We start from the raw sequence: 27,287 nt of genomic DNA on the forward strand, positions 1-27,287 counted from the left end.
AAATGCGGGAGGCTCCCGGTTAACAACCACCCGCTCCCCGCTTCCCATGTGAAGAGCCGGGAAAGGCCAAAGAAGCGGCAGCTAGAACAGCCGCCGCCGCCGCCCTCGTCCTTCCTTCCTTCCCAGGCTCTCTCCCGCCATCGCTTGCTTTCTTCATTCCCCCGCTGCCGTGACTCCTCTTTCGAAAGCGGCCCGGCCGGGCTGGAGCAGAGGCGCCCGCGGACCCAGCTCTTCGCCTGCTCCTCCTCTCCCGGCTTTACAGCCTCTTCAGAGTGCCCGGTTGAGAGAGGCCTCTCCTTGCCTGGCAATCTCTTTTTCCCCCGGCGCCCTGCTTGCTCCTTCCCTTGGATACAGCTCTCTGTCTGCTCCCCCCCCCCGCCCATCTTCCCGCAGATTAGGTCCCCCCTTTCCCTCTCTTCCTCTCCTTCCTCCCCCCCCCCTTTTGCCTGATTTCGGCCCTGCGTCTCCCCCACCCTTCCCTCGCTCCGGGCTGGGTACCCTTTTCTCTCTCTCTCTTTTCCTTTAGCAATTGCAATTTTGCTCCGGCTCCCTCCCACGCGCCTTCCCTCCCACGCTTTCCCCAGCCCTAGCCTCCCACAGCATCTCCATGAAACGGGATACTTCAGTCTTTCTGCGATAAGAGGATCTCTCTGTCCCCCTTTCACTTTATTTCACCCTTTGGCCTCTCCCCCCCCTCCTCCCCCGTTCCTTCTCAGTGCCATCTCCATGGCATAGGCTCTCACTTTCAGCCTCTCGCCTTTCCTCACTTTGAATCCTCCCTCCAGCTCTTTTCCGAAGGCGGGCTAGCCATTCATTCTCCAGCTTCTGCCAGCTACGCCACCGCTGCTCCTGGTCGTCTGAATCTTTTACAGCTTTGGGGGAATCAGGCTCGGGTTTGAGCACCGGGGAGGGGGGGCACTGGCGGATACCCCCTCCCCATGCTTTTGGTTGCTGCCTGCCTGCCTGCCTCCTGGTGTTGGATGCTCTGAAGAGGAAGCAGAAAACCGGCCCAGCTGCTCTTCTTTCTTTTGGGGGGGATGTCGGTGGTGGCAGTGGTTGAGATGATGTTGATGACTTGATGCTTGGCTTTGCCATGGATGGGATGACATGCTTCATGGTTGCCTTGGTCACGCTGGTGTTCTGTTGCCACGGTCCACCTTGGTGCATTGCCCGGCACCTGGTGCTTTGGACAGGTCTCCCGCTGCTGCTGCCGCCACTGCTGCTGTTTGTGCCACTTTCCTTGGCTTCCTCCATAGCAGGTAAGGGAATATAGAAAGGCTTCTCTCTGAAGATAACCTGATGCCAGGTATTGCTCTCTGGCTTCTTTTGTTGCCCAGAATAGTCTTCCCTTTTATTTATTTCTTTAGAAGGCAACTCCTGTTTTGCATTCCTAGGGTTTGCTGTGCTTGCTTGGTTTTTAAGGATACACCCTCTCTCCTTATAGCCTAGTTGTAACTGTTTTTTAAAAATGTTTCGATAAAAGTGATTGGAGACACTGTTAGTACACAGTGGAATTTGCGAAACAACGAAGCCTACCAGCCTTTACTTCTTATACCTGTCTCCTTGTGTGTATCTTAGAAAAATAATGTGCTTGTTTTGAGTCTGGTTTTAGCCACCAAGACGTTTTGCAGGGTTTGCCTTGCACTCTGAGAGTATGAGGACCAGTGCAGTGAGTGGTGTGTGTGTGTGTGTGTTTCAATGAAAGTATTTTAAATTAAAAGTGGCTTTGTTTGAGGATTAAATAACTGAAGCCCCAATGTGGAAGAGGCAAAAGCTTGATTCTGTTGAAATGGAAATAAAAGATAATGAGTTGTCTCCTGTCTTGTTACTTTGAACTTAGGTACCTATTTGAACCTGATATTCAGTTGGTCCATTTGCTGTTTGCATGTTTCTAAAAACTGATGGAGGATACTTTAAAATAAGTGCTTTGATATTTGCAGTTTTAACTGAAAGCTAGGATTCTAGATACATGCATTTGGAGCTCTGTGTGTAACCCAGTGTTAAAATGAAGAAATGAACCCAGTATACTGTTTTTAGAAAACTAAACACTACTCTTCTCCCAGAATAAATGGTATATAATGGATAGGGTTTTTCTCTTGATACAATAACTCTCAATATTTTGTTAATATTTTCTCAATACTTCAACATTGTGTTGGTATTTTGGTGCAATTGTTAGTGATCACAAAATGTGCAAAGTTGCATTAGAGGAGTTAAACAGTAGCAGATTCCTTATTCATGTTTACACTTGGGGAAGCTCTGCCCCACATTTTTTTAAAGAAAGGGAAGCATCCTATGCTTCCTGGTTCTGAATTTCTGACGTTTGAGGAAAAAGTCGCCCATCTGCTGATGTATGTTTCAGCTGCGATCTAAATTTAAAGACATCTTTAAAAAGATGGTGGTGCATTAAATATACCAGTCTTCATTACCAGTCCAGTGAAACGGCTGAAGAAGAGAAAAATCTTTCCCATAAATAGAGATTTTATTACCAATTGACAAAATCTTCATTTTTTTATTTAGTTCAGCAATATACAGTTACTTTATTTTTTGTCATGTTTTAAAAGGTACAGTTTTCTTGGTATTTAAAAACTTACACTAGTAATGATACAAGAAACACAGACCAATTTTTCTGATCATTGAACTAGGTCAAGTGGAAGGTGTAACTAAGAAGTAATTTTGAAGGTTTTTGCATACAGGTGGAATCTTCTTTACTACTCCAGGGGTCATTACACATGTATGATTGACTGGAGGAACACAGCTAATTGTCATATAATTAATATTTGGCATTGAGTGTGAAATGGCTGTTATTGTTAATAGCTGATGAGATGAAAAACCTGGATAAAAATTTAGAATCGCAGACTTTTGACAATTTTTTCCAGTCGTGTCCGACTCTAGGCGGTGGTGCTCATCTCTGTTTCCAACCCATAGAGCTAGTGTTTGTCCGCAGACAATCCTCCATGGTCACATGGCCAGCGTGACTAGACACGGAACACCGCTTACCTTCCTAGCGAGGTGGTACCTATTTATCTACTCACATTTTTGCATGCTTTCAAACCGCTAGGTTGGCGGGAGCTGGGATAAACGGCGGGAGCTCACTCCATTGCGTGGATTCCATCTTGCGACTGCAGGTCTTCTGGCCTTGCAGCACAGAGGCTTCAGCGGTTTAACCCACAGCGCCACCATAGATTAGGTCCCCCTAAATCATGATGCTGAATGAGATTTAAAAATGGAATGTGGCATTCCTTGACTTTAAATCATGATGGTGCATTCTACTTTCTCAAATAGAAAAAATCTGAAAAGATTTTGGAGTGTGGTGGGAGCCAATTGATAAATCATCTCTCTGTAATCTCATCTCTTAATAATCATAATCTGAGAACTGGAGCGCTGGAAGGGACCCTATGGATTACTGAGCTCAGCCCCTGTTAAGGAAGCACAGTGGAGAATTGAATTCCCAACCTCAGGTTCCACAGCCGGATGTCTAAACCATTGAGCTATCAGACAGCATTGAATTGTATTAAATTAGTTGGGTCAACCATCCTGTACCCTTGCCATAATATGGCAGTATGTAGCTTTCCAGATGTTGACTTGTCCATACTGCTTACCTGACATTTGCCTGCAATGGCTAGAGCAGATGAGAGTTGTAGTCCAACAACATATGGAGGACCAGATATTTATGTAATCATAGAACTGTAGAGTAGCACATAACATAAGGCTCATCAGGTACAATCTCCTGCTATATAGGTAAAGGCAAAATAGAAATAAAAAGTTAAAAAAAGACAAAAAATATTTTGGCACTTTGAAGACTAACTTTTATATTTTTAATGTGAGCTTTCGTGGATAAGTCTGTCTCATCAGACAGAAGAGAAATTCCCCTGCTAGTAAAGCAACTTACGACTAAGGCATCTTTGACAGATGACCTTGGTTTGAAAATCTTCAACAAAGAGGACTTCACTGCTCTCTGAGATAATTGTTTTTACTATGAAACGTTCTTCCTGTCAGGAGTTCCCTTGTAATGTTTTGTTGGAATCTCTATCCTAATAATTGGAACCCATTGCTTTGAGTCCGATCCACTGGAGTCTACAGAAGACAAATTTGCTTCATCTTGCAAGTATCAGCCCTTCAGGTGTCACAACCTATCTACCCTACCACCTTTGTGTCTTCTCTCCACTCTGTTTGGCATACCCAACTCCTTTGAACATTCCTCATAGGGCCTGTTTTCCAGACATGTTACCATCTCTGTTGTCTTTCTATGAAAAAAAAATCTGACTTGTCTATATCTCTTGCAAACTGTGATGTCCAGAATTAAATACTGTAGAGTACATCAGGTGATGCCTGACCAAAGCAGACACTGCTTGGAGAGCTGTGTTCACTTTTGAACACCCTGACTTAAGAAAGATGTCAGCAAGCTGTAACGTATCCAGTGGATGGTAAAGATGTCAAAGCTGATAGTCCCCAGTGCTGCTGTTCTGTCTTTCAGAACCCCTTTCACAGTGTAGGTTTTGTACATGTTGGGTCAGGGTGACTAGAGGCTGGATGGCTCAGTGGTTTAAGGATCTGGATGTGGAGTCACAGGTTGGGAGTTTGATTCCCCACTGTGCCTCCTTGGCAGGGGCTGGACTCAGGATCCATAGGGGCCTTCCAGCTCTGCAGTTCTGAGATGATGATGATAAATGATAATGTTACTCCCAAATTGTACTGCTTTCCAGTTAATGTTTTCAGAAGTTGTTGTCCTCTGAGTGTGGCTCCCAGTAGAAATTAGATGAGTAAATGTGTAGAATCAGTTCTTCTCTGCAGCTGACAAGGCAGTCTTGTCCTCTTCACTTGCCTCTTTTTCGTGAATGGTGAAAACAATTCTGTTCTGCCAGGGTTTTAATGATAAATGAATTGGGTCAGCTGAGGCTACTCTGGAGTGGGAAGCAAGTCATATGCATTCTCAGATTTTAATCTGTTTTCTTTGAGGTCCCATAGAAGTCAATATGAGCCATTGAGAAAGAAACCAGTGTTTGTGGCTCTGTCCTGAACTCTTTTTCAGGGTCTTGTAAATGGAAACTGAATGTTAGGAACTGACTCACCATTATTGTTTGCCTATTTCTGTTTGTTTTTAAGGATGCCTGTGACTTAAGTCATATTCTCTATTTTTGTTTTATACTTGTGGAGTTTAATTCTAGTGCACTGCTCTGAGTTTTTTCTGACTGAAACCTAGTACATCATTGTCAAGTCACCCTTTCCAGGGTTTTCTAGATAGAGACTACTCAGAAGTGGTTTCCCTTCTTCTGGGGCATCCTGGGACTATGCAGCTTGCCCAAGGCCACATAGGCTGGCTCTACTCACAGGAGGCACTGTGGGAACTGAAACTCCTAACCCCTGGTTCTGCAGCCAGATAGTTGAACAGTCCAGCCACTAGTAAATAAAGTTCCACCAAATGATTTCCAAACTTGACCCCTTCATTTATTTTCCTCATTGATTATTGGTGCCTTCACCATGAGGTCATCTCTTCAGAACACAAAGAGGTAGTACCAGCCAGATTAACTGGCAATGGTGCGGCTAAAAAATATTGTAAATAAATAAATAAATAAATAAATAAATAAATATGAAAGAGGAATATTTTTCATGATCACCTTGATTCCCCAAAGTGTTCATGGTTCTTCTGGCTTCCTCAATTATTATGCTTTTACATGGAACTAAGATAGACTAGTTTTGCTGTAAGAGTGGTTTTAGACATTGGAATGGGTGGGTAGAAGACAGACACAACGTTAGAGAAGACTGTGATTGCAGTAGTTGGGGAGGGAGGATAGGTTTGCCCAAGAGTTTGAGTCCTCTGTTTCTCAGTAGAGATTGTCCCAAACCGAGGTTCCTGTCCGTTAATATCTGTGGCAGCATAGGTGTCATGTGTTCCTTTCCTCCACCTCCCCAACTGGATCCCCCATTCACCAGCTGGTACACACACACCTCCTCCTTCTCTTTGGCTGTTTGACCAGTCTCCAGCAGGAATACGGGCTTTCCTGCCCTGCTTCCTTGGCTTGTTGCCTCCTTGTCTAAGGAGGCAAACCCATGTTCCCACCAGGGAACTGGTCGAACAGCCAAAGAGGAGGAGGAGAGGAATGCACTTTGTCTGGTGAGTGGGTCATTGGCCAGGGAGGCGAGGGAAGAGAACCGACATTCCGTTCCCCCAGAACTAGGTGGTCCACTCACTGTTTGCAGCATGGCGCTTGGCTCTTTTGTTGTTGTCATTGTGCCAGTCATTGAAGGAGTCACGGGGGAAGCAGAAGCAGGATGAGGAGTCTCCCTACTCAGCCGATGAGTGGTCGGTTGTGCGGGGAGGCGGAGAAGAGCTGTCCGGGCTCCTTCTGCGATTGGTATTCCTATCCCCAGGGATATGAATGCTAATAGTCCATATCTAGCTATGGCTTTTTTAAAAGAAGATGGGACTCAACCTTTGCCATCCCTTCCAGCTCTACAGTTATATGATTCTGTCAAATTGGAAATGATCATTATTTTTTATATGGAACAGTTGGGTAAAACTCTTTCAGTGTGCCAGGTAATGTGTACCCTTCAATTTTTGCCATACATCAGATGTTGTGAGTCATCACCATGCAGACTTTGCTGCATAGATTTTCTATTCAGCATCATTATGTTTTCATTTCATTCATCAGTTCTGTCTGTTTTCCTGATTCTCAGCTGAGACCTTTAGTGTCTCTAAAAGAATTATCATGTGTCTTTGCTATCTTCTTAATATGTAATAATTTCCTTCTACACAGGCATTCATTCTGGCCCCAGATAAATTCTAGGCTGCTCTTGTTCATGCTGACCTGTTTGCAGTGAGAGCAGGAAGAGAAGCACTGGAAATTAAGTTGTTATCCTGTGAACAGTGAAGCTGGATGCCCATGAGAAGTGCATTCGACACCCACTCCATTCAAAAATAATGATGTGCATTGATGGCCCTTTCCCATGCTTTCCTAGTCAGACTGGAATCTTCATGAAGTTAAGGATGGATTATCATTTTTGGAAGCCTGTCTTATTGCAAATATATTCCAATTTATTCAGACTTCTGATTTAGGGGTTTGGGGTTTCTTTTTGCATATTTTGTAGGCTGTTCAGAGAAAAAATAATTTATACAGATATGCTTTTGACAGTATATTAGGAAGCAATGGCCTAACCCCAACATCATGCTGGTGTAGCATCAAATAACTTGCTTCCTTTCCCACACACCTCTTTGTGCCACCCAGACCTGGTTTTGGAGAGTTCCCCATCCCTCTGGGGCATTTGTTTGGGATGCAGGAAGGGCCGTACTGGAGAGGTGAAATCACCTTTTGCCAACTCTACTCATATAATCAGCTCATCAAGTATAATGTCTCACATTGAATTCAAGACAATGTCTACATTTTGAATTCTTCTCCACTGAGAAATATTCTTGGTTTCCATTTTTTTCTCATTTGCCTTGTGTTCATTTTTTCATTACAGGTAAAATTTGTTTCTTCTGTTTTATAACAAATATCTAGCAGTAAGAGACAACATAATACTTTTTTTTCTCCACAGCTGTGCTGTTCTAGTCTGTATTCTTATTATGGCATAATGCTCACAATTCATGTCTTGTTTAAGGTGTTGTGTCTGAGCTGCATACCTTGTTGATGAAACTGCCAATTTATATACACATGCAATTTGCTTATTCCATTGCCTGATTTGCACAAGGGTGGATCTGTATTCTACTTCAGTATAGTGAATTATGGTCAGCATAAGTTTCATGTTCTTTGTTAGATTGAGTTATTCAAAACATGTCAAGTCTGCTATACTTATAATGTAGTACAGAATCATACAATAATAGAGTTGGAAGGGGCCTATAAGGCCTTTTGTCTAACCCTCTCCTCGGTTCAGAGATTCAAATCAAAGTATAGCTGGCAAATGTTTGTCTAATTTGCTCATGAATGCCTCCAGCATTGGAGCACTCACCACCTCCTGAGAAAACTGGTTCCTTTGTCTTACTGCTCTAATACTTAGGAAGTTTTTCCTGATATTCAACCGAAAACCTATAACTTTAGACCTACACTTGGGATGATTGAGAACAGAACTTCCCCATCCAATGTACAGTATGACAGTCTTTCAAGTATTTGAAAAGTGCTCTCATCTCTCTCCTCAGTCTTCTTTTGCCATCCTCTGAACTAACTCCAATTTGTTGGCATCCTTCTTAAAAGTGTGGTGTCCAGAAATGGACACAGCACTCAAGGTGAAGCCTAAACAGTGTCAATAATGGTTTGGAAAGAACAGTTTGGCCAATACTGCATTAATCAAATAAGTACTGTATATGGCAGAGGGAACCGGAGTGTGGATGTGACTACACAGTGGCGAAAACCTGAGTTGCTTTGAAGTTTTTCAGATCTGGTTTCTGCAGATGGAATTGCTGTAGTTGTCCACACCAAAATGATCAATTATCAGCTTGCAGAAGCCCATAGAAGTAGCAGAAAGTTGTGGAAAAAGCAATCTTGACTGAGATCAGTTCGAGTCAAGTATGTATTGTTAAAAAAAATTCCACCAGGACTGCTCCTTTCCTTTGTTCTATTTTTTCTTTTTTTCTGAAGCGACCTAGTGCACATCTGGTACAGCACTATACTTGGGAAACGTAATAATGGTTTTATAAAATTAGAAAAATTGTTTAGAGGAGCGGAGGCAACAGTCATTGAGTTGAGAGGAGCTGATGTAATAACATGCCCACTCACACCCTGTGACCCTTTCTGCATCAGATCAGGCCAGAAAACAGAGAGAAGCAATGCTAGCCACATAGGAGCACGTGAATCACCCTCTGCCAGCTGAACAGAAAGAGATGATTTTCCAGTGAAAGGCACTGGGCTTTCCTGGGCTTAGCTTTGCATCATGTAGTCAATGGTTTTGTTTCTGCCAAATGTAACACAAACTGTGGGGTAAATAGCACGTGTAGTCACCTCCATGTGAGCTCATTCTTCAGACTTCAGTCTGAATGGTAAAACTCATGGCTGGCTTGTCACTGGAGTTTGATTGTGCCTCTATCCCCAGATATTTGGGTTAGCCAAATATCTGGGGATATTTAGCCACTCTGAACAGTTTGCTAGAGACTTCCAGTAAAATCATAGCTTGGGATTTTATGTGTGAAATGAGTTTGATAATAATGGATTTGGTTTAAATAAGCTTTGAGTATAGAGTCTAATATATTTGCTTGTGTTGCATTCAGATACTATTTTAAAGCAGGTTACTTTTTAGACATGTTTTGAAAGAAGAGTGGAATACAGGTTTGTTTTGGTTTTGTTTAATGTTGACAACAACCAACAAAAATAAACTTTATTTGAATTAATTTGAGTAATATTTGAGGATTGGAGGCTATGGATTATGCCACTGATTCAAACTGGCCCAGGATAAAGGTAGTACAGTGAAAATATCTTTCCTACTGCTTAATTTCCTCTTCTCTTCTTCTTCCTTGCTTCTGTTAGACTGAATTAGTGGGCAGGAACTGATTTTTACTTTAACATTTGTACTGTACTTGAAGATATTTAGCTGCTTCTTTGGTAATAATGATAATGTGGAAGCTTCCTTTGGAAATTTTGTTTACTGTGCAGCTATTGCATAGGTTAATAATATATTAAATGTATATATTCCCACATCCTAAAGCAATTTATTAAAAATCCATAAATTTGCTTTTAAAATGTCCAGCGTAGGGAAGACTGGCCACTCAGATAATCCTAATGCCCAAGAAATGTAGGGGGTGGGAGCTGCCACAGAGAAGGCCTCTTCTTCCATCTTTTGCCTCTTCTTCTGTCTTCACTACTCCTTCTTCTGTCTTCACTACAGTGGGGTCTTGACTTAAGTTAAGAACATTTTGACTTAAGAACCACTCTCATAGGAAAATATTGACTTGACTTACATACTTAGATTTGAGTTAAGAACTGAAAAAAACCACGTGGGAGGCAGGGAAAGTGCAAAATTTGAACTTTCAGTTAACTGTTGGCCAGTGAAAAGGGTGCCTGTCTGCTTCCTCACTCCTCCCAGCGTTTAGAGAGTGGATTGGGAGTCTTCAGACTGCCTGGTACTGCCTGGACTGTATTTTCCCTGCCTTCCCTGAACCTTTCTTGACCTAAGAAAAAAAAGAAACAAAATATCCCCCTCTAGTGGCCAAAGGTGGAATAGCAGCTTCCCATTAGTTTATGGACAGAAAAGAGCAGATACGGATCAAATGGTTTTCAATGCATTCCTATGGGAAATGCAGATTTGACCTGAGAACTTTTTGACTTGAGAACCGCCTTCCAATACGGATTAAGTTCTCAAGTCAAGACCCCACTGTACTCTTTGAACATCTCTGGGTGAGGCATGAGGAAAGCAGTTTCACATGATAAACCCAGGGCCTGGGTAATATTTGTGTGAGGAAGGGTGGTCTTAGAGGTAATGGAATCCTAAATTATGCAAAATATTACATTATAGGTTAAGGGTAGCATTTTAAACTAGGTTTTGAAACTGGCAGAACGGACAGATGGTCTGCTGAACTCGAGTTACAGATGCAGAATGCCTTGTTTCAGTCAATACTCTTAACTGCTTCATTCTGCACCAGCTGTAATTTCTGAACAGTGTTCAGATGCATTAAGTGTCATTCACCAGTAAGGAGTTTGTTTATATGAAACCGGCTGTGCACATGTTCCTAGAAGCAAGCATTACCGAACTAAGAGGGACTTAACTTGTAAGTAAATATGCTTACAATTGTGGTGTCAGTAAGCTGTTGCTTTGCAACTTCTCATCTGTTGCTTCAAAGGCAATTTATCTCTTTAACTTTATCTTAAAAGATTGTGTAGTACTAAATTTTCTATGATGCAAGATATATATGGGTGGAGAAAATAACAATAATAGCGTATACCTCTAGGAAATTGTTGCTGCATGTTGAGAGACATATAATCAAGTGCTTCTTTCAGTACTTTTGAGTAAGAAATGTAGCATTTGATCTAGAGTGGTACTAAAATGTCCTGATAAAAACTATGCAGTATTCTGTGAGAAAGAAATCCATTTGTCATTTGGAAGCTCAGTTTTGGGAATGTTGGATGATTTTATAGCAAATATGTTTTACTCTGTGTGTATGGGTTAACACATGAAAAATGATTTTTCTTTTCTCATCCTGATTAGCCCAACTAAGCTCTTTTCTTTGAATACTAAATGAGTGAAACTTGTCTGTCTAGAATTCTTTGAAAAGATCTTGTTGAAGAGAAGCAGCAGTGTTCTTTGTGAACCCAAGGCATCCCATCTCTCCTACCCATTCCCAATTATTTTAGCTCATTTTTGCTAAAATTGGCGTCCGTTTCAACAGTGGACAACAGTGTGGAAATAACTGATGGTATTTTGACATATTGTAATATAGCTTTCTGTACATTTCTTGGTCGTGCTAATATTCTTTCTCCACAAATATTACATTTTAAAAAATCCCGGAGAGACTCAATTCAACCCTAATCCATAGAATGTGGAGTTGAGCAGTTTGCAGAACTTGCGTGAGACAGGATGGAAGAAGAGAATCACAAATCTTTAAGCTATTTTTTTTGTCTTCTTTTGAAAATATGACGTGTTTTAATTTATCTGCTCCTCTGAAGAGACCGCAGTGTGTGTTGATAGCCAGGGTGACTTGCCTTGCTGAACAGAACACTTCCCTTTATTGGTAGTTTCATTAGTAGAAAGAAAGGAATAATCAATAATCGCAATATTCTTTCTTTCTTTGTCATAGCAGCACATTCTCTATGGTGAGTCTAAAAGTGAACGTTTATAATTTTTCTCCTGTCAGACTTGTACTAAAAAAGCATCCATGCCATAGTCTGCAGAACAAGATTTATAAATGACAGTGGGCTGCTGGCTGGTAAAGGTGACTCATGGGAGGTTCATGTATCACTATGGATTTTCAGTTTATAGCTGCCCTTGTTGCTTGTGGGTGTGCAATGCAGACAAGGTAAACAGTCTGCAGCTTCTTTTTGGCAGCAGGATTTCTTGCATTGGACATATGCATTTCTAATAAATGGTGTTCTTTTGCCTTTCTGACATACTGATGTTAGTATAATATTGCCAGATGTGTGTTTTGATTTCTTTGGTTTGCAATAGCCAGTGTGCTTAGAAGATTAAATACTTGGGAGACCTTTGTTCAAACTTCTGTACTGGCATGTCATGGTGTTAATGGGTAACGTCCATTTATGTCACTGCTGTGTTAATAACAAAAGGATAACATTCAGACCAGGGGTGAGCAATCATTGAGGGTCTGAAATTGCACAGAAGGCCAAGAACATCACAGCCTGGCTGCATGTGGTCTACAGATACCCACCCCTCATGTAAGCCTAACTTTATAGATTTTAGAACATCTCATATGCTACTGGTGGTAATGGCAAGTGTCTATGTGCCCTGGCTATGATTTATACTGAGAGAGTGCTTCTTGGGTATGTAGAAAATGGATGGCTGAATCAGAGGCACAAGGATATACGTAATGTACAGTACGTTCCATATTAACAATGCTATAAAACAATACGAAATTGCATTCTTTGCGGACTGCAATACAAATGGGCAGAGAGTAAAATGAGACCTAGGTCTAATCCACACATTGCATTTTACACTGTTCAGATGTCAGACTGACTTGTGCAGCTGCATGCTCTGTAAACATCTAGCATATAAAACAGTAACCCAGAGATAGTTCTGTGGAAGCTGTTATTTTATATGGGTTTCTCGCTGCCTCTGAAATATGTATGTGATTATTATTTTGTGTGAATTTCTTTCTTTTCCTTGCATATTGGAACAAGTTCAGAGGAGGGCAACAAGGATGATCAGGGGGCTGTTCTTCAGGTACTCTGTTCACCAAATCTAGTTCCTTAAATTTGTTCTTCACTTCCACTGTGTATTCATAAAGGATTTGGTTTAGATTATACCTGACTAGCCCAGTGGTTGTTCCTATGTCTTCAATTTAAGCTTGAATTTTGCTATAAGAAGCTGATGACCAGAGCCACAGTCAGCTCCAGGTCTTGTTTTGGCTGACTGCATAGAGCGTCTCCATCTTTGGCTGCAGAGAAGATAATCAATCTGATTTCAGTATTGCCCATCTGGTCATGTCCATGTGTAGAGTCACCTCTTGTGTTGTTGGAAAAGAGTGTTTGTGATGACCAGCTTGTTCTCTTGACAAAACTCTATTAGCCTTTGCCCTGCTTCATTTTGAACTCCAAGGCAAAACGTACCCGTTGTTCCTTTTATCTCTTGACTCCCTACTTTAGCATTCCATTCCCCTATAATGAGAAGAACAACTTTCTTTGGTGTCAGTTCTAGAAGGTGTTGTAAGTCTTCATAGAATTGGTCAATTTCAGCCTCTTCAGCATTGGTGGATGGTGCATAAACTTGGATTGCTGTGATGTTGAAAGGTCTGCCTTGGATTCGTATTGAAATCATTCTATCATTTTTGAGATTATATCCCAGTACACCTTTTCTTACTCTTTTGTTGACTATGAGGGCTACTCCATTTCTTCTATGGGATTCTTGCCCACAATAATAGATATGATAATCGTCTGAATTGAATTCGCCCATTCCCGTCCATTTTAGTTCAGTGACGCCCAGGATGTCAATGTTTATTCTTGCCATCTCCTGTTTGACCACATCCAGCTTCCCAAGGTTCATAGATCTTACATTCCAAGTTCCTATGCAGTATTTTTCTTTGCAGCATCGGACTTTCCTTTCACTTCCAGGTGCGTCCACAGCTGAGCATCCTTTCCGCTTTGACCCAAGCACTTCATTAGCTCTGCAGCTACTTGTACTTGTCCTCCACTCTTCCTCAGTAGCTTGTTGGACGTTTTCCAACTTGAGGGGCTCATCTTCCAGCACCATATCTTTTAGCCTTTTGTTTCTGTTCATGGGGTTTTCTTGGCAAAGATATTGGAGTGGCTTGCCAGTTCCTGCTCCAGGTGGATTGCGTTTAGTCAGAACTCTCCACTATGACCTGTCCATCTTGGGTGTCCCTGCATGGCATAGCCCATAGCTTCTCTGAATTACTCTAGCCCCTTTGCCACTTCAAGGCAGCAATCTATGAAGGGGGCAGCAATCTATGAAGGGGGCAGCAATCTATGAAGGGGGCAGCAATCTATGAAGGGGGCAGCAATGCATGAAGGGGTTTGAGGGACTGTGGCGTTCGTCTCTCGTGCCCCTACTCCTTTTCACCTGCTGCCACCAGTTGATCCCTAAATCAACATTTAATTATGGAAGGATGAAGATGAAGGTCCAAACTTCACTGTCTTTTAAATAAAACTTGTTTATTGATTACAGATGTCTGAATATTAATTATAGGTATTTTCTATTATCATCAATCTCGACCTACTATTTGTCATAACCGTTCTTATTCACTCTTCACTCTAATCATACCTCAGATCTCCCAAATACCACACTCTATCTCTCCACACTCTATGACTCACTCTGACTGACTCTCTACCACTGACTCTGCCTCTTTATTACCTTTCTCTCGGCTCTGCCTCTCAGCAACATTAACCTACAACATGAATAATGCCTGACTATTTAACATAATAGGGTGAACGCTACATATCTCCTTCCCTTAAATATGTTTGTTTGGGAGGGGAAACATGTTTTTCCTCCTAAACAAACAGGCACAATTGCATTAAACTTTACTTACCATACAACACAATTCTGTAAGCAATGCCACATTTAATATAACAATTACTATACCTTATACACTAAACATTTCAATACTATTCAATAATATACTTTACCTTATCATTTACACTTACTACATTTAACGTTTTCAACCATACAAAAATATTGCAATCAGGAAACTTTTACATAAACAATTAACCTGTAAATCATAGTCCATTCCAATTTCTTTTGTAAGTTCTTGCCTCATTTGCCTATCTTCCTGGAAAGCGCATCCGCGAGAATGTTGTGGGCTTTTGAACACAATCTGAGTTTCTGTTGCAGAGTCCAAATTTGCAAAGTCCAAGTCTTTCACCTTCCTGTTAAAATAAGGTGCACCATGGATTGGTCCAGTTGTCACCACCTCCTCCATCTGGACACATGTCTGCGGGCACTCAGGAGTCCCTCTGTTGATCACTGGCTTCTTCTTCTGAAATTTCTTCTGTTGACTGGCGGTCATTGGCCACTCGATGTCCAGTGGATGTTGTCTGCTGGTTGTTTTATAGGAAAGCCTGCTTTAAGTCTGGCTCGAGGCTTCACTTTCTCAGCTGGGGAAAGGGTAGGCAGTTCCCTCTCCTCCTCCCGAACATCTTTAGATGCGCCCCTCTTTAAGGCATCAGGGCTTACATCTTCCTCTTTCTGAATTACATAATTTACATTGTTCACTTTTGAAATTACTTTATAGGGACCCTCCCTAGTTAATTGTAGCTTGTGACCCTTGACTGGCCTAAGTAAAAGAACTTCATCTTCTGGCCCAAAAGTTCTTTCCCGGGCTTTTCTGTCATACCAGGTCTTCTGCTTGGTCTGGGCAGCCCTTAGGTTCTCTGCAGCTATCTCCAGAGACCTTTGCAGGGTGTTTTGCAACCTGTACATATATTCGATTACTGACTCTGGGTCACGTTCACTATGATCTTCCCAGTTCATGCGGAGCAAATCTAAAGGTCTGCGTACCTCCCGCCCTAGCAACAACTCAGAAGGACTGAGTCCAGTGCTTTCCTGCGGAATGCTCCTATAGGCGTATAATAGGGGTTGTATTTTGCAGTCCCAATCATTTGGGTTCTCTGCTACATAGGCCTTAATCATGCACACTAATGTGCCATTAAATTTTTCAATTAGTTCATCTCAGGATGATATGATGTAGAGTTGATTTGGGTTATCCCACAAGCCTTCCATAACGTATTTATCAGTCTGGAGGTGAAGCTAGTTCCCAAATCACTGACTATTTCGCTAGCTCCAGGGACTAGCATATTTATTTTCTGAATATTTTCTGATTATTTCTGTCATTCTGTAGCCATTCAGGAGCCAGCCCTGTCAAACATTGTAGGTCTTATTTCTAAATAAATGAAGGCAGAGTTGTACTATATTTTTGTAATGCATATAGAGAATTACAAATGCAGGGCTATGTTTTGGAAAATTCCCTATTTTCCAACGAAAGCTTAGAACTTTCTAACCAAAATGACCAGCGATCAATTCTGGGCATTGTAACAGGTAACTTGTTTCAACTTTACTTCCAGCATGTGATCTCAGGAAAGCACTGTCCTGAAACTACAGGCTCTTCTAAATAAGAGGGACATCATTCATAGACACAGCTGACTATGCGGGGAATGCTTTTTACTTCAAAGTGTCTATGCTACATAGGAACTTGGAGCGAGCTGTGTAATATTTTTGAGAAAACCCCAACTATCCATCAAGCATTTCTTTAAGTCTTCTGTTGCAATAAACTGTGCCTAAAATAAACTGTATACAATAGTATTCTGGCATCACATGGTTATGAAACCTCTCAGCTGTCAAGATGACTGTTTGTATCCATTACATTTTATACACACACACACGCACACACACGCACACACGCACACACACACACACACACACACACACACACACACACACTGTATAGGATATTTGAGTGAGATTTCTTCTTAATTTAGTGGCTATAGTGCGCTACAGCCAAGGATTAGGGATACAAACTATACTCTAACACCATCTGTCCAGATTCCACTTTTTTTCAAATAAACTGATACATTGGTGATACAATATGTATATTTCCATCCATATTGCTTTTCTTGTGGTACGTGTAGCCTGTTTCATGTAAGAGGAGTCTGGAAGACCTCTGCAGATGAGTTAGAAAGCTTTGGGGAGATCCAGTATTATAAAATATAATCACACTTAGTCTCTACGCATGAAGAAAAAACAGCAGCCTCATTGACAATCTTGATGATTTGCCTTTGAGCCACATCTTCAAAGAAGGAAAATCAAGGAAGCAATATGGATTGAATAGCTCAAGCCATATATCAATAAAATTACCTGTATTATGTGTGGTCGCTTTAATTCCAATTTATGGTGACCATTCTACGATTTCCGAGGCATAAACTACTTAGAAAAATTAGAAATCTCAGTCTTTCATGACAAACACTTTGTATAAACAACCCACAGGTTTCCAGTCATGTCAAAACATATTTATTAAAAAAAGTCCAAGCTTTCGATGGCGATATCCTGTGCCATCTTCATCAGGTTAGTCAAGATATCAACTAAAACAAAGCTAACCTTAAATATCTAAATATGCAATCAAAACCTGCTGGGTAAACATTCAGACCAAACTCAGGCAGATTAATGTTAAAGAGCCAGTCCCTGTTTTAGTTGATATCTTGTCTTCCCTGATGAAGATGGTGCAGAATATTGCCATTGAAAGCCTGGACTTTTAAAACAATAAATATGTATTGACACGACTGGAAACCTGTGGGTTGTTTATGCTTAGAAAAAGTTGCCAGTCCCTCCTACAGCTGGTGCTCTGGACCAATGCAGTTTGCCCTAGACCATATACAAGTGGAAGAGCAGTAACCCCATCAGCCATCATGTGCAGTCCACTTAATTGCAGCTAGTCCCTTTCCAAGAAAGCACAGTGAGGATTCAGCTTTCCAGCCCCTGAGTCTGTAGCCAAGCTGGGAACTGGGGGAAAAATAGTATGTCCAACCTCTGCTGAGTCTAGCCTAATGCCTTTTCCTTTTATTTAAGGTTGTGGCAAGAGAAATGTCTACAGCTGTAGGAAAATACTGCTTTCTAGAAATGGAGGTAGAAGGATACACTTGTTGTGGGAATTCACTATTCTCAGTCCTGCCACTCTTGGAGGCAAACTTGGTAGTCTTTCTTGATGGCCACTTTCATGCTATGGACTTCTTTCCCATTTGCCCTTTAGTCAGTTTTTAAAATTCAAACAGCGCTGGTGAAGCTAGATTGCTTTGGGAGAGACTTGCAGTGGGTTGGATGATGCATTATTCTTTTACTGGCATTTTAAGCTGTTTTATGTTTTAATCTGCATTGAATGTGAACTGTGTTTTAATTGCCTTGAGTGCCCTTTTTGGAAGAAAGATTAATACATGAAATAAAGGAAGAGAATTTGCATAAAGGAGGAAGCAGTGTACATGAGTTTGTGGTATACAGTAGTTACAAAATTGCAAACTGCACTTCTGCATTGGGTGACTATTGGATGGCTAGGCTGCCATATAAATGTCTTTCCCTGTAATGTGTCTGGATTGCAGATTTGATAGTAGCTAGAGCCAGACATAGAAGACGAGTGGTTGTCTTGAATGGCTTTTTGTATTGAGCTTTAGTGGAGACTCAAGATCTGCTTGTTCTGATTTTCCCATAGCTTTGTTAAAACTGATATTACCACAATCAGTCAAGCACCCCCATCTTTTAGGAATACAGTGTCCTTGCTTCATCTCCATACACCCATCTTAATTTTAAAAGCGAGAACTGACAAAAGAAGCCACTATTCCCCAAAGATAGTTTAATTTGTCTTTACAGCTTGTCGTCCCTTTTATTCATCTCAAGCACTGCAATCTCACCATGCTGTCCTCTGCTGGAAATCCTGTTGGCGTGCAAAGGCTGTTTGCCTTGAGCTATTTTCCAACTATAGTTTTTACTGGTGACGTGGAGTTTGTGTCTGGCACAGGCTGGAGTACCTTTGCAAAAAATAATGTAAAAGTTTAGAAAAAAAATGTAAACATCACTGAATTGATATGGGGCTGAAGCTCAACTGTGAAACAGCATTAATTGCTTAGTACCCTAGGCTATTCATGTCAAATTTAATGGATTCTGGGAAGTCTGAACATACAGCAAATTACAAAATTGTACTTTGTGGCTTTTAAAAACGTGACATACTCAACAATGCTTTAAATGTCTTCTTTGATAGAAGTGTCATTGAGCTTAATACGACTTATACCTGTGTATAAGACATAAATCTTAATGGCATATTGTCTCCTCCAACCCCATTCTAATTAATGACAGAAGAAACCCCTGTAGTTTATATGGAAGGGTTAGCAACATGAGCAGTTTGGTATTTCTATGATATTTGCAGCCTTATGCATGTAGTTCCAGAGGACTGGAACCAAACTTAATTGTATTTAGACCCACTGAAATCAGTGGAGCAAATTAGCCATTGCCGTATTTTTTGCTCCATAAGACACACCTGACCTTAAGACGCACCTAATTTTTAGAGGAGGAACACAGGGAAAATATATTCTGAACCAAATAGTGTAATAAAATATTTAATAAACTCTAACAGAATAACATTTGAACCATGTAAAGTGAACAGCAGTCTACAGTGGCATTAATATAGACCATTATCAGCCAGTGATAAGACCTATACCACTCTACCTATATTTTACATTTCCTTTCATCCACCTCCTCCCCATGCTTATAGACATGTCTCAATGACAGATGAGATTGTTGTGCAACTCTGCCCAGCTACAGCTCAAGCCTATATTAAGTTAGAAATGGTTTGTCTGATTTGGCACTGCATTGAGAGGTCTCTTTTAGTTGTGTGGAGGATAAATAGTGGAATTAAACTATTTAACAGCTGGTTTTCTTTATTTACTTTAGGTTATGCAAAAGAACAGCAACACAAAGCTTAACCTGATCCCATTCACCAGCAGTAGCACATGCTCAGCATAAGACCAAATCTCCATTTTCTGACATAATTGAATGTTTATAGCATGCAAGGCACAACAACAGATTAGGCCACACAAAGCCATGAACAATGTTCTTGAAGAGCAAAAAAAAAAAAAAAAAAAAAAAAAAAAAAAAAAACTGAATACAAACTATAGTAGCTGAAATCAGGAAGCAGGTACTGTAATCCAGTTAGAAGTCACGAGGCACAGTTAGTTTCCTTGATGCAACACCCTTTGGAAATACATTCTCTATTAGATGTCCAGAACCAGTTGAAAAGTTTGCAAGTTGAATCCAAATTTCCCATAGAAATACATTGAAAATTAATTAATGCATTTTTAGTGGGGGGAAGGTCAGAAACTTTAAAAAACTTAAAAGAAAGTCACTTACCAGGTACTGTAGACTGAGCCTTGCTCTTCACAGTGCCTTGGTAGACCCCAGAACAGCCAAAAAAGAGCCCCACAGCTAAAAGCCAGCCAGCAGCCATTTTGTGCTCTTCTCTGCTCCTGCTCCTGCTCCTTTCCCCTTCCCTCACCCAACCTAACAGCTGATCGGTGCTGGTTTGAACATTCCTAGGCAGCTTTTAAAGCAAGTATGCACGTTTCTACACAAGCAGGTTTCAACTCAAACGGAGCACCCAAGCACTAACCCCAAACAAACAGCTTTTAAAGTAAATTTTACATTTTAAAACAACAATACCAGGCAGTCCCAGGTCTCTCTCCCAGCTCTCTAACTGCTTGGACTAGCAAGGAAACAGACAAGCAGCCTCTTCACTAACTGAAAGTTTGAATTTCATCGCTTTCCTTGCCTTCCCCGCATATTAGGTATGCTAATACAGTATCTGTGCACTGGAGGACTGTGGGAAGAACATCCGGCCCCTGATGGGGGTCTTGTGGGGCACCCCAAAACACTGAGTAGCTCTCTTGGCCTCTTTCGGGACTGGGGCTGTGCAGCCCTGTTCTGATCAGGAGGTGCAGCCGGGGTGTGTGTGCCACCATGCCTTTGGGGGACAGGGCACAGAAAGGGGCAGGAGGTTCAGAGGCTATTCCAACTCATACCTGGCAGGGGAGATACCATGATCATCAAAGTGGTTTTCCCAGGGTGAGGCTCATTTATTGCACTTTGGATATGCTGACCCCTGTGATTTCCCCAAGCATGGGGAAATCAACTGCCTAAGTGGGGGACTGTGTTTGTGGTTTCCCCTGGTCTTTCTAGAATCACTCTTTCCCCTTGGTTCTTGGCTATTTTCACTGCCTGCTGCCAGAGGCCTGTTGGCCTTCCTGGTTTTCCAGGTGGGCTCCAGGAAGCAGATCCTAGAAAACCAGCAGTGCAGAATGGTGAGGTCCAAACAGCAAGCAGTCTCTGGTGCTAGTTCAGAGGCCTCCCAGCATGGCAGTGGGAGGCTTCTGGGTGGTGGTGGCTGAACCCTTTTTACTGTATTCACTCCATAAGACGCACATACTTCCCCCCCTGACTTTTTTTTTGGGGAAAAGTGCGTCTTATGGAGCAAAAAATATGGTACTTAGTTGAGTTGTAGTGATTTCAGTAGAAGCCTCTTCTCTAATCGCTCCGGATAGAACTTAGTATGTACATTTGCCCAACACTCATATAGGAAGTTTTTGCTCTGCTTTGTGTTATTCATTGCAGATCAGTGTCTAAAATAATATTTTTCAGAATTTCAGAGTTTAGCAGAGTGATTAGAATATAAATACTCATCTAGGGATTGATATATTTGATGGAATATTCATTGCTCTCCACAAATTGATACATGAAATTTAAAAAGGCATTTTATTTATTAAAATAGATGCTATTTAATGCTTTGCATCTCTAGGACTGAAAGTTCTATGGAACATTTCATCATTTACTCTTGAATACTACAAAACATTTTGTCATTTTGAAGAGTAAATGTATTAAATGTCTGTTAAATAAGTTACTGGTTTACAAAAATCTTGGATGGCAGACATTGACCTTTTAATAAAAATTACTTGATGGTATCTTTGTAGCCAGAGCAGCCAGGAAAATTCCTCTCTGCTCAGGCTGAATTAATTCACATAGGGCTGTACTGGCCTCCCATTTTTCCTTGGCTGATGGAAATGTCCCGACACTTTCAATGGAAACTACTTAGTAAAAAGAACTTATTGAGGAAGATTCTCATTCATCATTTTGACACTCCATTGCATGGGGATTACCAGCCAAGTTAAATGGCCCCATGGATATTCATAAGCTTTTGTTGATCTTAACACTGAATGAGTTGTCTAGCTTTGTAGCCCTTCATTAAACAGGTTTATTATTGCTGAGACACACACTTTCCCCCCACTTGGCAAAAGAGTGGAATTTTTATTATTAGACATAGACCAAATAATATTTTCTTTACTGTCAGATTGAGTCTTCAGAGTTGCAGGAGCAGAACTGAGAAGTACCAGCATGCCCTGTGGAATTTTTTTGCAATATTGCAATATAGTGCAAGCAGCCTAATACAGCACCCCCCCTCCACCTTGACACCTCCGACCAATAATATTCATTGTCCATGTATTGATATGGTGAGAAATTCTGAAGGTAGAAGCCTTATGACTGACTGTGGTATTGCAAATACTGCAAATATCTGTGCGAAAGTGTAGCCTCTTACCAATTCTTAGAATAAAATTGCAACAAAATACCAATGATTAGAAATCTAACTTGCCTTTCAGTTGCAGAAAAATATACTAGGAGAATTTGGGAAAGTTATTGTGGTGATGGTGGCTGGTCAATTCTTGGTATAGTATTCTGAAAAGTGACCTTTCCAAGTTCTGTAAATAATGCAGTAAAAATGCAAAGGTTCAATAAAATGCAAAAATAATACACTGAGGTGTGTGAAGATCCTGGCTCTCAGTAATCTCTGGAAAGCAATCCTGACTAGTGGCTCTTGATGGCCCTAACCTCCATGAATTTTGCCAGTCTCCTTTTAAAGCTGTCTGAGATTGCCTTGTAATGTGTGTTAATGAATTCTGCATTTTCAGAAATTCCAGTTTAACATAGGGTACAAGGGATTAGATGTTCCTAATAAGTTTCTGCAAAATCTGTTCATAAAACTATTCATCCTCTTGTACAGTACTTTCTTTCAAAGAAATGCAGAATCAGCCTTTTTCTATCTTTAAATCACGTGCTTTGGTGCCTGTTATCTTCTGGAATTAACCAGTTCTCAGCATCTCTTCTTGTCTCTTTAGAAGCTCTCTAATGACTGAATCTTTATGTTTCAACATTCAAGCGCAGCCAGTATGAGGATCATTTGCACCTCCCTTCAGGGTACCTAGGATAGTAAGCGGTCACATTGATCTGTGGTGTTCATTTTTTCTCTTTAATATTAATCCACTACCTTTTAAAACACGAGCCTCTAGACTGCTGGCAATATTAAAATCATAGACAGGTTCTTTTATATAACGATATGGGTTCTTTCCCCCACCCCCCCCCGCTGTGGTTTTGCCTGGGGTAATCTCATTGCTGTTTCTGAACAGAATAAAATACATTTGATCTTGTAGCAATAATTTGGGACAAACATAGACTGAGCATGGTGTCTTTGCTTAATTTAATTTTCTTTGGGGGAATCTATAAGATGTTTATGGAAGTTGGCTTCTGGCAAAGTTATGTTGGGTTTGAGTTGCTGGCAATGTGTGAAATACTTAAATTTCATTGCACCAATTACAGTTCACTGCCCTTGTCGGGGTTCAGTTTGAAGAATGTATAATAATTATGCACTGGCAAGTTGTTTCCAACTTAAATGACTCTTTCCAGGGTTCCTTTGTTATAGAGCAGCAGTCCCCAGCCTTTTTGGGACCGTGGACTAGCTGAGCCTCTGAGCAAGGTGGGGCAGCCCCCCCGCTTGCGCGGGGGTGCTCGGGCACATGCACAAAGCGGTGGGGGAGAGTGCATGCACCCGCTAGCCAGTGCCAGCGTGAGCGCTCCCCCACCCCCTCGTGCCTGTGCAGGAGCGCTTGCACACCCGCTCAGGTACCTGCCCACCCCTTCACACACGGGCTCAGGCGCATGCGTAAGGGGTGGGGGAGTGATGGCACATGTGCACGTGCACAAAGCAGCTGTGGGGAGGGGAGTGTGTGTGTGGGCCCCGCGAGGACTGTCTCTGCAGCCCGGTCTGGTTCAGGCCACAGACCGGCATCAGGCCGCGGACTGGGGGTTGACGACTCTCGCATACTCAGAAGTGGTTTCCAGTCCCTTCTTCTGGGGACATTCTGGGACTATGCAGCCTGCCCAAGACCACACAGGCTGATTCTTTGCCTGGGAGACATAGTGGGAAATCAAACTCAGACCCCCAGCTTCACAACCAGGGGGTTGTGATCAATCTGACCATTGATCAGCTCACTGAGCTATCCAGCCAGCTCCATTTCAAAGAATATAACTTTAAACAGTTATGTTCCTGGCATCCCTTTGACATGGAGTTTGTTCAGATGTAATTACAAACCTTGGTTTGGCAGAATGTGAACAGGACTTGTACAGAAATGGGCATGAATCTGGATTGGCGAGTTGTGTCTGCTCCTGGATCGTCATACTGGCACCACAGGTACTGCACAGTCCCATCCTCTCCCCCAGCTATATTCCTGTGTTCATCACCTGACATGTGCTCCGTTCTTCCTCTTTGGTTGTTTTACCAGTTGTGGTAGGAGCTCGGACTTCCTTTCTCCCACCTCCTCAGGCAGCTGCCCACTCATATGAAGAGGCAAGGCAGAGATTGCTTCAGCACTGCCTTAGCATGGGCAGCTGCTGGAGGAGGCAGAGGAGGGAAGTCTGTGCTCTTGCCACAACTGGTGAAATGATCAATGAGGGAGAGGAGCAGAGCACAGGTCAGGTGGTGAATGGGAGAATCCAGTGGGTTATGGGACCGCACAACACCTGTGGTGCCAGTATGATGATCCAGCACATTCTGATGATTCAGATCCATGCCCATCTGTAGTCTTGTATCTATGGGCTTCTTTTCCTTCTCTATTTCAACTTTCACAAAACCATGTATTTCTCTTTATAGTTCTGCTAGGTGAATGGAGAACATAATATAGTTCATTACTATGGGGAGGAAATCATTAGGACTGGAAGGAGGGGGAGCATGCATATAACAGCAGGCTATGGTATTTGTTATTTCATATGAACTAGCTCCATATCTTCATTCCTATCTTCATTCCTATATCCTACTGTTGTCTCTAAATAGATATTGAATCCTCTTACATTTACTTTGTGCCTAGAAGATACTGGTCAGCTTGATCACTGGCTGTTCTGAATGGAATATTCTGGTAGTTGTAAGGCAAGTCTATATGGGTCTGTTATGCATGCCTTTCTGCTTAAAGGCAAACACAATTCCTTGTTTTTCAAATCAAAGTCAAAATGACACATGCGATTTCCCACTGTGGGACCTTTGACTGCTTATAGTACGCTTGCTCTTTTTCATTTCGCTTTTAAAGAAGCAAGAAAATGGAAGAAGAGTTGATTGTACTGGTGCATGGTTGTTTGCCTGGGTGCCCTATCATGCCATGATCCATCATCACTTTTCTTTGGTGGGAGGTATTGGAATTACTCAGCAGGATCAGTAATGATGCAGGATAGTGAACGTGTCAAGAGGCAAAGGGGTGAAAGTGGGAGGTACTGTATAGGAATTAAAGTGGGTGGGCCAGGTGGGTAGGGGAGGCTGTTGTGAACACAGCCATACGTGGAGACTCCCTGGAATGTGGCAGACATATGTTTGGATGGATACTGCAATTTCAGTCAGTTTTAGTCACCATGTTCATTGATGGTGGAACACATGATTAAATGGGAGAAAGGAGGTTCTCTACAACATTGGTGTCTGCCTCATGTAGCAATCTCATTAAGTTGGGTGGTAGCTACTCTTTAATTAATTGCAGTTACAAATAGAGCTTTTGAGTTCCCCAGAACCCCCCACTCAGATAAATATAGTATAAAAATTGGGCAAATAGTTCAAATGTTTGACCAAATGTTTTGCCTGTGCCAACAAGCCAAAAGAATTTTAGAATCTACCTTGAACTATGTTTCTATAGCTGGGTCATAACAGTCTTTTTTTTTGTCCTTACAGTTGCAAAGAATGAGCATTATAACATCTAGTTATAATGTATATAGACTGACAAGGAGAGGATCTGTACAAATGCTACCAACATACTGTATATTCTAGACAAGTGGTTCCAAATCTTGAGTCCCCGTATGTTTTGACTGCAGGTTCCAAAAATCCTGGCCAGCACAGCAAGTGGTGAAGGCTTCTGGGAGTTTTAGTCCAAGAACATCTGGGGACCCAAGGTTGGATACCACTGTTCTAGACCCTTTCCTTTCATTATTAATGAAAGCAACTGAGAGGGACTGCCAAATGTATAAGTACAGCAGTTGGTTTCACGTTTGGACAAAACATGATTCCATTCTGCCTAAAAGAAGTGGCAGAGAGGCCTCTATGGAAACCTGTTTTTGAACCTCATAATATTTAATAATTTTTGGTCTGTTCTCAATATACCAAGTTTTGATCTAGGGCCTGGAATATATGACATTGTCTCAGCTCCAGGAGTTTCTGGATAAGATATATTTTCTGTATCCCTTTCAGTCTTGCTTCAGGCCTGGTTATAGACTGAGAGGGTTTTGATCTTTCTGTGGTGGATGATCTTGTATGGAGAACTACCCTGGGGGAGCAGTAATTTGGAATTTGGAGAGTTAGTGTCAACACTATGCTGATGACATCCAGCCCTCTCCTTTCTGTCTAAATCCAGTGGAGCTGTTCTACTTGAGAAGCAGTATTGAATATAAAAAGGGGACTGGATGAGGTGAGACCAATGTACCCTCTAGTTTTCAGCCCCATTTGGTGGGGTTGTGCCTCTCTCTCTCTCCCCTGCGGCTTCACCCCCCCCCCCCCCCCGGTTCTGTCACGACCAGAACCTAATGCAATTGCTGTGTGGAGAAGGAAGAGAGCTACGCAGAGAGAAGTGGAGTCATGTGTGCATGCACGCCAGGCTTAACGAAAACCTTTGGTTATACAAACTGAAGCTGAGTCTGCCGAAACAGAAGTGATCTTAGTTGGAAGGTAAATCAGGAAACAGAATTCAGCCTTTTGACCTCAGCTTCACTGTTTAAGTGTACTCCTGGATTCGGAGCCAAAGTGAAGGCCCAAGTTTCAGTAATGGCCAAGAAAATGTTTGCATAGCAGTGGCTGGTAAAATAACTGTGCCTAGTTGTGGGGATGTCAGATTGGCCACTGTGGCACATACCTCAGTTACAGCTAGAGAGGATACCAGATACTGTAATGATAAGACTCCCTTATTTAATTTGGGCTTCTTGGGCGTGGGAAGCCAGTGTGCTCTCTGCCCATTCCTGGCGTGGGTCTACTCATGAGTGAGGGCCGCCGAAAGTGCGGGTCTACTCATGAGTAGGGGCCCCCTCTGCCATGGCCGGCCCCGCTGCCGTCGCCTTGAGTGCCTTATGCCACCGGCCGGGGCCTATCGCTGACCGCCATCCTCCAGGGAATGAGTGCCATCGGAGGAGGCTTCAGTCTGCCTGGTAAGGTGCTGCTTTTTGCTTTTTAAAAACTTCTGGGAGAGAATTGCAGGGTGGGGTTGGGCTGAGGGGGGTTATGTTTCTGTGTTGTTTGTTTTTGGTGGGGTTTTTTTTGCAGTCCCAGTGTGGGGATTGCTTGATGTTTATTTTTGGACTTTGTTTTG

General features: G+C 42.0%; 1 protein-coding gene and 1 pseudogene across 7 annotated transcripts in view; both read left to right on the plus strand.

The window, feature by feature from the left end:
• The first annotated feature begins 388 nt into the window (after positions 1 to 388).
• KIAA1549 (KIAA1549 ortholog) overlaps positions 389 to 27,287 on the plus strand; it is a 136,128-nt gene continuing 109,229 nt past the window's right edge. For all 7 annotated transcript variants that reach the window (XM_078376227.1, XM_078376228.1, XM_020800454.3 and 4 more), the window contains exon 1: positions 389 to 1,259. In XM_078376227.1, coding sequence (XP_078232353.1) covers positions 1,079 to 1,259 — 181 coding nt within the window. In that variant the 5' untranslated portion in view covers positions 389 to 1,078. The remainder of the gene's footprint in view (positions 1,260 to 27,287) is intronic.
• On the plus strand, positions 20,650 to 20,804 carry LOC140707830 (U1 spliceosomal RNA; annotated as a pseudogene).

The sequence above is a fragment of the Pogona vitticeps genome, chromosome 5 (assembly GCF_051106095.1).
Source record: "Pogona vitticeps strain Pit_001003342236 chromosome 5, PviZW2.1, whole genome shotgun sequence".
NCBI lineage: Eukaryota > Metazoa > Chordata > Lepidosauria > Squamata > Agamidae > Pogona > Pogona vitticeps.